Source organism: Electrophorus electricus, chromosome 12, assembly GCF_013358815.1.
Source record: "Electrophorus electricus isolate fEleEle1 chromosome 12, fEleEle1.pri, whole genome shotgun sequence".
Classification (NCBI taxonomy): domain Eukaryota; kingdom Metazoa; phylum Chordata; class Actinopteri; order Gymnotiformes; family Gymnotidae; genus Electrophorus; species Electrophorus electricus.
In genome coordinates this window covers 7,748,934-7,760,695 of record NC_049546.1, presented here as the reverse complement: position 1 = coordinate 7,760,695, position 11,762 = coordinate 7,748,934, and the positions used below count along the sequence as shown (strand labels likewise).

Below are 11,762 nucleotides of genomic sequence, written 5' to 3'. Positions count from 1 at the left end.
CAAAGTGTGTTAGCCTGTTGATTCATACTGTGGCTATTTGCTAAAATGTATAGAAAACACTCGACCAGTAATAGCCAAAATGTATAGAAAACACTCGACCAGTAATTCTCGGAAGTTCCCGTGTTATAGGGTCTTCCCGCTACGCAACGTCCTTACCTATTATGGAACGGAGCACTAGAGAAATGGGCTATTATTAAGCCAAGTTAACTACCCGTGACACCATAGGGAAACTGTGCTGTGTTAGAATTCATTTGGCAAATGCAGAAAAATAGCTCATTAATGTCTCTCCTTGCTCTCCTTCTGAGTGTCTGTAAGCGCTGGTTTCTTGCCAAAACTCAGACACTCCACTAATCAAACCTGATTTGACTAAGATAAAATGAGCCGAATTTTCTCCAACGCCGTTTCCAATTTCTAATGACATAATGAATGCGGGTTGAGCGAGAAATCTTGTCAACCGCCTAGCGTTACAGTGAAGAAATTTAGTGTAGGAATGGCCACCTAAAATGGACACTGAAAGTTTGATAATGTCCTAAGATACCTGTAAGATATTTGGAAGCGTGATATCTCTTGTACTGCAACTGGCATACATTACAAATGCCCATCAACAACGACACCAAAAGTTATTGCATTTCAGTGAGCACGCTTACGAACAAGCGCACCTGCGACTTTACGGGTAAACTGTAAACAACAGATTGAGGCAGTGGTTGGTGATTCCAGCTAATGGCGCCACCTTGTGGTCATTGCTTTTTAATACACGCAGCAAAAAGTAAAGGTTCATCGTTGCTGTCACCACGTATACACTGTTGCTTGTTTGTCAGTAAAATGTGGAAGAATGCACATTTTAAGAGCGGAAGGATTTTAGCACTGAATTAATCTGTCCATCGTCTTTTTTTTCAGACTTTCAAGGCTATTATTCCAAAATTTCCCTAATTTAGGTTGGCTGACATACTTATCGTAATTAATTAACCACTAATGTTTCTGTTAGTACGCCGAGTGTTCCGTCTATTACTGCTCAAAAACCCCAGTGGCAGCGTAGACACCCAAACAATGACGTAGACGTTGCTCTGCTCCAGTAACAGATGCCAGATGAAGATGCCTTCCACTAGGAAACTCAGTTGCTAGGTGCCGTACGAATGCAGTATTTTCTGTTCTCGTTCACTTGGCCTCGTGGCATAATAATGAAGGAGGAGAAACTTACGATAAAGGTAATCTGAAAAAACTGAATGCATCTATGCTGGGTCGACACAAGATTCTGCCTCCTTAAAATGGTGAGTAATACTTTCACTAATTCACACTTTCTTGTGGCGACACCTACCATCAAAGTTTATTAACACAGGTTGTGGTCTACTGTAAGAACTAGGCAGATGCATTAAAGTGTCTTATGTAAGATATCTCAAGCTGAACCAGCGTGACCAATGACCGAGACAAAACAAACTGCCATGTAGCTTTGATAGGTGAGCTGATTAGTTGCATCGTTGCAGTGCGGTTAACGGTCCGCAGGTGTGCTCACATCCTTGCGTAACACTTGTTGCCTTACCGCAGCCTGAAAATAAATGGATTAGAATTCAGCATATGCAAGCCACCACTTTTTTTTTTCCCAGTAAGTTGATTTGGTTAGTTGTGGGTTTTTGTTTTGTTTTTTTTTGTTTTGTTTTGTTTTTTTCTTGTGAATGTTCTAGTATTTTGGGCTTCAGCATTCTTTTCATCTTCAGGTCTGAAGAGCACCAAGAACAGCAGTGGATGAAGTTGAACATATTTGCCAAGAAGAAAGGCACGTCTCTGTTTAATATCAAAGCTGAAGTTGCCTAAATGTTTGGTTGTTTTTAATGTGCATTTTGAAATCTTCAAAATGTAACTAAGCTCAGTCCAAATATAGTTGATCGGTTAGTTGTCCACCATGAGTGCCCATGTGGAGACAGATGCCCAGACCATCAGCACAGACATGCCAGCCATGTTTGACGGCATGAAGCTAGCCGCAGTGGCTGCTGTGCTCTACGTTGTAGTGCGCTGCCTCAACCTGAAGAGTCCCACAGCAGCACCTGAGATCATCTGTCGCGATACTCCCCTCAACCATTATCTGATCAAGTCCTGCTCCATCCTCACAGAAGAGTGAGTATGCGCACCTCTACCAGGACCCGTTGTACAACCCCTAGATACTGAGTGAGAGGGAAAGAAATGGAGGTTTGCATCATTAAGGTGATGCTGCTGTTTAAAATCACTTAGGGATGTCTGTTGGCAAAACTTGAGATTATCTTAAGGATACAGCATTGACTGGACTCAAACCATGACCTTTGGGCAGATCTGCCAAGCCCTAGGCTCTGAGCTACAAGTACCAGCGCTCATATGTATTTGCAGGTATATTCCACCCTTACTGTGGGGTAAGAGTGGCCACTTTCAGACTGCGCTCTATGGGAAGATTGGCCGGGTGAGCTCTCCTCACCCGTGTGGCATGCGCATGTTCCTTCCCATGCAGGATGGAGCCACAGCTACGTTTGACCTTTTTGAGCCCCTTGGTGGCCATGTAATTGGTGGTGAGTGGCTTTGTTTTTTTTTTTTTTTTTTACATTTAAAAAAAAAATTTGTTGTTTACTGAAATGCATCAGTCCATGCCTGGGGTAAAAATGTTCTGCAAATTTCCTAAATTACCCTGATCTGAGTTCACTTTCTCTTCGGTCAGTCATAGTAGAGGCTGGGCCTTGGATATGAAAAGATGGTATTAGGTCAATGTGAACTATTAGCTTCTGCTTACTTAAATTCAGTAGTATTCATGGGACAGTGCTCAGCTGGAACACATAACATCCCGTCCTAATTCTTACTAACTTTTATAAAGTAAACAAATAACTACTCCTCAGCTCTGTAAATCAGAGGTCCCACACCAATTCCTCACACACCCTCAGTCGGTCCGTGTTTTTCTCGTGCACCATCCCTCAGCACATGCAAACCACCAGAAAGCAAACAAAGGAACATTAATGGGAACCTACATGCTGAGTGAGTGTGTGCTGTATGCTCACAGATGACATAACCATGGCAATCTGTCCTGGGATTGCTAACCACAGTGAGAAGCACTACATCCGTACCTTCGTGGATCACTCCCAGAAGCAGGGCTACAGATGCGCTGTTCTTAACCATCTGGGAGCTCTGCCAAACATCGAACTCACCTCCCCCAGGATGTTCACCTATGGTAGGACCTGGGTTTGTACAATAACATGTTTGCCTATGGGAAATGGCTGCTTGACAAGATCCTATGACTATTTCATCACTGAACTGGTGAAACTGCATTCTCTTTATTTGCATGGGTGCCTGGCTGTTTCATAGTTTCACTGACCAAGAGGTTAGGAAAAGTGATAACGAGGTAATGACGTAACAGCCCAGTAACTAGGCCAGCAGACATTAATAGAGTTACACTTTTTACATATCATGTTCAATTAAAAAAAAAAAAAACTGAATTTATTTAAGGCCAGTAATGAAGTGTAAATACTTTCTGTTCACTAGAGTGTAAAGTACTTAATGTTAATCCTATATTATTAAAGCACTCCACTCCCTGAGCTAAAGCACTGCTTTGATGGCATACACTCTTTCCTGTAGGCTGTACCTGGGAGTTCTCAGCCATGATGGGTTATATCAGACGAACATTCCCCCAGACCCAGCTCATAGTGGTAGGCTTCAGTCTTGGTGGGAATCTCGTCTGTAAGTTCCTGGGGGAAAACCCGGCCAATCAGGACAAGGTGCTGTGCTGTGTCAGTGTCTGTCAGGGCTATAGCGCTCTGAGGTCTGTATTAATTCTTCTAGCATCTTCCATACTGTTCTCTACCTAAGGGGACAGCATGCCTCTTAATGTTTTGTTTGGAATTATTACTTATCTAAGGCTACTTTGTATTGTCTTTCTTTCTTTTGTTTTCATTTTAGGGCCCAGGCGACATTTCTGAAGTGGGACAAGTGCAGGAGACTCTATAACTTCTTTCTGGCGGATAATATGAAAAAGCTAATTCTGTCCCACAGGTAGGTGCTAATAACATGGAAGGACTGGTAATTGTGAGTGTGGTGGCTGCTGAATATTTTTGAGAGTGTGTAATGCTGACATGCTCACCCTGCAGAGGAAGCCTGTTCGGCATGCGAACCAGCAAAATGGAGATCACAGATCTAAGTCGTCTGTACACAGCCACTTCTCTCATGCAGATAGATGACATCATGAGGTAGTACACAATAAAGGTTCACCTAATCACACTTTTGGACCTTTCATTATGCGTCACAGAAGAGTGAGGTGTTTGTGTCGATTGTAGATATACAGAATATTTGATGTTAGCCTTCCCCAGGACTTCTCAGTAAGAAATTGATTGACTAAAGCATTGAAGACCAGGCTAAATTCTTTGGATGTAATATTTCAAATGATCCAATCATTATTCATGTGCAAAAGAATCTGTAAAAGTCTTTTAATAGCCCTTAATGGGCTACTCTAGTATACCTTCCGGGCTTCATATGAAACTCTGTCCATCTGTTTTCCCTCAGAAAGTTTCATGGTCATGATTCTTTAAAAGAATATTATGAAAAGGAAAGCTGTGTAAATTACATTCACAATGTAAGTATGTCTGAAGCAGTTTCAAAAGGTGATATTTATATTAAGGTGTTGCTAGCAAACACTGTATCGTCAGTGACAATATCCTACATCCTCTCTGGGTGCCAGGTGAATGTTCCTCTCCTGCTGGTGAACTCATCAGATGATCCTCTTGTCCATGAGTCGCTGCTGACCATACCTCGCACACTGGCAGGTATTTCCTCTTCAGGTGTATTACTCGCTTAGAAAAGTGTGTGCCTCATTATTAATTAAAAAAGTCTGTGATCTTTTAAACATGTCTGCTGGAGATAAAAGCTAGCCCGGTTGTATATTCCATGAAATCAGAAAGCAGTCAGTACACGTTTTTCAGGCTGCAGAAAAAGCCTTTGCAACGCTCAGATTGGTAAAATTTTACAAAACCTCGCTTTCAGATCATGGATTATTAATCCATCAAAAACAGTACATCTCTTTCTGTCTGAGTTACATCACTGTTTGTTGTTAGTAGCACCTGGTCACTATGGAAACCAAGCAACATCTTTTAATGGATGTTCAAACAAGTCTGTGGGAAAGGACATCCATTTTTATTTATTTACTTTTTTTTTTTTTTGTATGACGATGCATGGTTTTGAGGAGCTGCGAGTCCTAACGTACCGCTGCTTTGCTTATTGGCAAGGCATGTGGCAGATCTTTTTTCCTTGCTCCACTGGACACATTCGGACACGTGGTGCTGCTTGAGCTCCGTGCTCCGGCACTGGTGCTGAATTTTTCAGGGCCATGCGATCTGTGTACTCCTGCGTGATTATTTATCAGAGCCAGGAAGTCGCCTCCCATCTCCTCAGATCCTCTGTGCTCCCTTAGGGTCTGGCCCGTCAGCCTGCCCTGTGAAGATGGTTCCTTGGATACACCCTGTAATTCTATCCTCATCTTTTCTTTAACCACAAATAAAAGTCGGTAACAATTTAAAGGACCAGAAACCAATTTCGTTCTGTAGGTGGATTTAACGGTAGAAGACATATGTTGTAGGTTCTGCCTACCTAGAACAAAGCCTTTTAGCTTTGAGTCTCTGTTCAGTCTGTCTTTAAAACCATGAAGATATGAGGTTGCTGTTTGGTGTTATTTTGGTTTGTAGAGAAGCATTTACAGGTAATTGAACGACACAACCTAACATCTTGTTATTGATCCCTTCCATAGTAAAGAAGGGAACCTAATTGGTGAACTGAGGGCTTAGGGTACCTTTTATTAACTTATTCATGTCTGTTTACACAGCAACCTCAATGGATTCAGCTTGGTGCTTATTCTTCAGAGTGTAGCTGTTGCCAGTTACGGTGTGTTTTCCCCACATGGCATAAGCGTAGTGCTAATGGCTAATGGGGCGCACAAGAGGCCTGTGTTTTTCACACCAGCTGTTGGTGGAGATGCTGTCATGCTTTTGGCCAGGGGCACCCTATGACTGTCTAATCACATATTAGGTAGCATTGTGCTACTGCTAACCACATATCAAAATTGGCAATCCCTATCAGGGCTGAAGACAGATAGCTGCTTTCTGTGAGTGCAGGCCTGACGGTCACGTTACTGCCTTTAGTCATTTGAGGGCTAAGACTGATTGCATACTGTGATAAGCCTACTGGCTTGTCTGCCTTAGCTCTCCAAAGTGAAAGACAGGAAGGGCTCTGTGCGGTCAGGAAGAGAAAGGCAGCAAGGTGAAACGTGGCTCGGAGAAATGCCAGACCATGACCTGAGATGGAAATAAGTGGCGTGTCTGTTTAGGTGCACTTCATCACCTTGCGTTAAGATTCAATGTCTGTTTCTCTCTCAGAATAACTGACACCATATACATTTTAATCCATGGAAAACTGCCTTTCCTTTTATACAGTGACCGGCGTGGTATCAGACACATTTGCACTAACATTGACCCACCTGGCCTCCCCCATAGAGAAGAAGGAGAACGTGATCTTCGTGCTGACGCTGCACGGGGGACACTTGGGCTTCTTCGAGGGTGCTGTGCTCTTCCCACAGCCACTCACCTGGATGGACAAGGTTGTTGTCAACTACGCTGACGCCGTGTGCCAGTGGAAGAGGCGACAGCTATCGTGCCACCGAGCAACGGACTGCACAGAGCTCAAAAGCGAAACCTAAGGCCTCTATCTGTTCACTCAGAAGAACAACTTAAGAGCGGTTGGGGTCAGTGGCATTAGTTGAATATACAGAAGAAAAATGGGACTCTTGCATGTTTATCACTGTAACCACAGGTTTTCAATACATTTAATGTTGGATCACTTTACACAAAGTCAGCAAACTACACCACAGTCAAGGTAAAGTTAGATAAACAAATAAATGACATCACAAGTTATGAAACATTATATGCTCAGAATGGGCTGGATATTAAGGTAATTGGTGGATTTGAACTGAGATGTGGAAGGGCAAGTGTCACATTTAAAGAGATTGTTAAAAGTGTGATTACACCATCTGTTTAGGAAATATAATGGAAGATTGCAGAATAATTTGCTAAAGATGGAAACACTTTTCATAATGAGCCAATTTCTGAAATACAAACAGGTCTCAATTGTTCAGAGGAACATGAATATTTGGTAGCAACATCCACAGGAATTGAATTTTGTGCCTCAGTTTTGGTTTGCTATACTGTATGGTGAACTGATGACATGCTGCAGGCAAAAGCCATTCGCCAGATGATAAAGTCGATCGTGTTGTTACAGGGGTGATTCTCCGTGAGAAAACATCAGTTGTTTTTATCAATAAGACAACGCTGCCCCCTAGTGGCTCCTGCTGAAAGCAAGAGATTTTTACGATCCTTATGGTGTAGAAATTTATGTAAATTTAAAGAAACCAAACGGAAGAAGTGAGAACTGAGTGCTTGTATATGCGCACACCAACGATGTAGTGGTCTTTTAGCAGTTTTTTTTTTTTGTTTTTTTTTTAATCTTGTTGCTGTGCTGATTATTTTTTTTGTGAGCACACTACACTCTGTGTTTTTGTTGATATTTGCTTCATTACTTGCAGTGGATATTAAACACAAAGTTAAGAACGATGTCAGTGTTTGGTTTTTTTTAATACCAAGTGACAATCTGCCATTCAGTTGTGATTTAAAACTGAAAACTGACCAAGGTCAAGACATTGGTGTTTTGCTAACTATTATTAGATTTTGATTTCTAGAACAGGAGATTTAATAGTGGAACAACATACAGCTATATTTATATTAAGCAGCTACGCGGCTGCAAGTAGTTTATGGCTCACTCGCATCAGGCAAATTCCTCAAATCACCTAGATATCTGTCATTAAGCCACTCTTGGAAAAAGAGTAGTCTGGATTTGGTTCAGTTTTCTTTTTTTTTTTTTTTTTTAATCCCCAAAGAGGAAATTGTTTTTCAGACAGGAAGGCCATAGCCATAAACTGACATTGGTGGGGGGGACCAAACCTCCCTAGGGGGCAGAGAATTCACTAACTCATGAGCTGAAATAATTATTTATATATATATATTTATAACAGTTGCAAACACAAAGTAGTGTTTTATTGTTGTGAATGTGAATAGGATGTCAATGAGGAACAAATGTAAACTGTTTTAATAAGTACATGGCTGAGGACATTCTCAGTCCAATACAAGTATGTGTGTCTTATAAGCATGTTTCTCAGAGCAGGGTTTGCGCTGCAGGTATTGGACCAAGAACATAAAATCCCAGAAGGACAGGACGTGACGACTGTTGAGAATTTGCCTTTACTTTAAAAGACATCCTTCTAGGTCCACTTAAACTGAAGGTAAACATTGCTGATATATTAGTGCCAGCATTCCACCAGGAACATCACTGGGATGTAGTTGTAGTCATCAGAGCACAGGCTGTCATGGTACAGCATAGCCTTCCAGTGAAAGGCACTTGGAAGTGTAATTAGCTGTTTCATTCTAGGATTCTCACCCTGTCTCCTTAGGCCCTCATCATCTGAATGACATTATATTCTGCATCCTATACTCAGGTCCAAAACATCTGCTATTTGCTATGCAGAACTGAACTGATTTGGTGCTGGGGTAGTTTACCAGTGGAACACATTGGCCTCAAAATGCTTCACTGAGCTACATTTACATTGTTACAGCATTTCAGCAGAATGCCACATAAGACCACACTGAGTCAATATCAAATATCCTTTAATTGATAATGACAGCTGACAATGTGTGTTGGAAGTCTACATATAGTTTGAATCATGCATCATCAATGCTGCAGCAAATATTATGCATACAAGATATTCAGATATTTCAGTTTATTATAAGGATTTTTCAAGAAGATCAAAAATGAGTTAAATAATATATTCCAGAAAAATACATATCAGCTAAGCAAACTTTTAGATTATTTTTGAATAAATCGTGGAATAAACATGAAGTTCTCGGTGTTCAACTTGTCATGGAACACCTCCTCCCAATGCTCACGTGATACGGCCCGCCGTGTGCAGTGGGAGTTCATTGTCTGTCTCGTTTGTAACCACACCTGCACCTGCTTTAGTCTCGTTATGTCTGTCTGTATTTAAACCGCTGTAGGAGTGCCCTTAGTTGTCAGTCACTGCCCATGTATGCATCCGTGCTCATGTTATTGGTATTCGTGTTAACTGTTGATGTCACATGTGAGTGGCGATCTTCTTTATTGTTTGTTTAATAAACGTCTGTCACCGTCGAGGTAGTCTGTACATCCTCTCCTTGCCCTATGACACTTAGGTCGTTACACAACTAAGACATAGAACAGTATTGTATGTGATTAAAAAAACATAAAGATATATTTTTATGTTTAATATATTTTTAGCAAAAAATGAGCTGGACCCTCAAAAAACAATTAAACACAGTCTATGATGAACAATCATAAAATGTTATTTTATCATTAGCACTTTTACAAAATGTCAAAAAAGCTGACAGTTTTTTTTAAATTATTTTTTATAATTATTTAAATTATTGCTTGAGAGAGGTGACTTGTCATTCCTCTTCATTGTCTCGTCTCCTCATCTTGCTGAGGCTGCTCTCTGTCTCGGAGCTGTGAGAGGAGCTTGAGGAATCTGTCTCTCTCTTCCTCTTCCTGGAGCTACTTTGCTCCGTCTGGCTACTGCAGCTCTGACCCACGGCAGGAGCAGCACTGGAGCTGTGAGCTGTGACCTCAACAGGTTCTCTTGGAGTGTTTCCAGGCCAGGAACTGTGCTGAGCTCGGTCATTTTGTGCCGTCACAGAGACATCGGGGTTAGGTGTCCTGGAGGCATCAGTAGATGGTGGCGTATTGTAAAACGGATAAAATCCAGGTGTGAAAGAATCACCTGCCATCTCAAAGCTGACGCTCCATGCGTCGGCCTTCCAAGCCGTCATGGCAAGCAGAGGGTGGTCCCTGCCATATTCTGGCACCATGTAGTCAAAGGGCTGGGGAGACCTCAGGCGCCTCTGGGGCCACTTTGCTTTGGTGCTGCGAATGGCAGCAAGGAGCCTCATTTCTTTATCTTCTTCAATATCATTTGAGACACTGAAGCTGCTGCCTGTGCAGGTTGTGCTAGTTGATTGCCCCGATGGATTTACCTGTGAGTTTCTGTCTGTCCTTTGCCTTCGTAGATAGTCGTGGACAGGGTCTATGAGTTTGTGCAGGCTGTCCAGAACGGCATCGCTAATAAATGCTCTCTCTCCCTCAGTGGAAGATGCCGGAAGCCGAATGGTGAAATTTGTCTCAGGGCCAAAAATGTCCAACATTGTGCCCTGAGGATTCCAGTCATCATCATCCTCATCCTCATCCTCATCCTCATCATCATAATCGTCATCGTCATCGTCAGGCTCAGACTCTTCATCCTGATCCTCCTCATCCTCTCTCAGAATGTCACCCTGATGCTGGGGGCTTTCTGAGAGAGGTGAGAGAGGTAGGTGACTTTCATCCTCTCCCTCACTATTGATGAAGATGGGGGGCTGAGGTCCAGTGGTTTCGACTGGTGCTGTCTCAGCAGGAGTCAGAGAAACACCCCACTGAACACATTCATGCAGATTGGATCTGCACACTGAGGAACGAAAAAAATTCATCAGGTACCCACTGTTGCAGGATTGCACTGCTTACTGCCTGGTTTTGAAATCATATGGGTCATGTGATCTGTTTTTTGCCAGAGGTATATGTAATTTTTTGCACATCTCACAAACATGGTACAAACATACTTCCATCGTGTTAAATGTTTTCTTCCAACTTAGGGTTTGATTTACAAAATACAATAAGTAAAATATTTTGCGTGTACATACCTTTGCAGTCGACTCGATGCAGGTTAATGACTGGGAACATTTTTAAGTCTAGAGTTTTGATTAAGTTACTTTTGCCTGAAAACATGACCTAGTAAAACTCGTTACTTTCCCTGTCCTGTGCAAGTTGTTCCAAATGAATTATTTGCAAATTCCATCAGTGTTCTAGAATAAGTATAGCATTTTGGAATTATGTCACAAAAGGTCTCTATGGCAACATGCTTCTGATATATTATTTCAGATGTGAAAAAAATTCATTGTTTATTCACTTGCCATATTAGAGAGTTCTTAGCATACACACCTAGTGTAGCTATTAAAATAACCTCCTGTGAAGTAGAGTACTGTCACGGCACGGCCCCCTCGTCCCAGACGTCTCCCTGTGTGTGTGTCTGTGTGTGTTTGTGTACGGTTGTATGGCGACACCATTACTGTGTATCACATATGTTCCACGTTTTACGTCGTAACTGTGCATGTATAGCATGTGCTGTTTAGGCGTTGGTGTTTGTCGGCGTTTGAGCAGTGTGCTTAATTGTGCTGTTGAATATAGAGTTCGTTCGCTCGCTTGTGTTTAACATTTTTTCCTCTGTTACTTGTATGAAATAAACGTCTGTGTGTGCGTGACATGGCTCATTTGTGCATCCTGCCTCGCCTCCCACGTCAGAGGTACAGCAAGGCCGTCGCCATGAATTGAACTTTGGGGGGCACCAAATCTACCCCGGGGGCAGGGAATTCACTAACTCAAAAGATTAATGATAACAATAATTATTATTATTATTATTATTATTATGGAACTAAAAAAGAATAACGATAATCATATTCCTAGAGGGCAGTGGTAGCTTATTGGTTAAGGAACTTGATTTATAATCGGAAGGTTGCTCATTCAAACACCACCACTGCCAAATTGCCACTGTTAGGCCCCTGAGCAAGGCCCTTAACCCTCAATTGCTCAAGTTGTATTCAGTC

At 41.9% G+C, this 11,762-nt stretch overlaps 1 protein-coding gene across 1 annotated transcript; it reads left to right on the top strand.

Moving 5' to 3' along the window:
• Positions 1–1,094: 1,094 nt before the first annotated feature.
• On the top strand, positions 1,095–7,567 carry abhd2b (abhydrolase domain containing 2, acylglycerol lipase b). The gene is made up of 10 exons (XM_027013911.2): positions 1,095–1,268; positions 1,713–2,109; positions 2,356–2,531; positions 3,014–3,181; positions 3,586–3,769; positions 3,907–3,999; positions 4,095–4,193; positions 4,507–4,576; positions 4,682–4,766; positions 6,486–7,567. Exons 2-10 carry the CDS (start codon positions 1,898–1,900, stop codon positions 6,686–6,688), a joined length of 1,290 nt encoding a protein of 429 aa, XP_026869712.1. The 5' UTR covers positions 1,095–1,268; positions 1,713–1,897; the 3' UTR covers positions 6,689–7,567.
• Positions 7,568–11,762: the final 4,195 nt, after the last annotated feature.

What these genes read in the sequence shown, in the direction of transcription:
- abhd2b (XM_027013911.2), top strand. Translation starts at nt 1,898, where the DNA reads ATGAGTGCCCATGTGGAGACAGATGCCCAGACCATCAGCACAGACATG. An exon ending in AAGCTAATTCTGTCCCACAG is followed by an intron (nt 4,000 to 4,094) that starts GTAGGTGCTAAT and finishes CTCACCCTGCAG; the next exon opens with AGGAAGCCTGTTCGGCATGC. An exon ending in CATACCTCGCACACTGGCAG is followed by an intron (nt 4,767 to 6,485) that starts GTATTTCCTCTT and finishes CCTCCCCCATAG; the next exon opens with AGAAGAAGGAGAACGTGATC.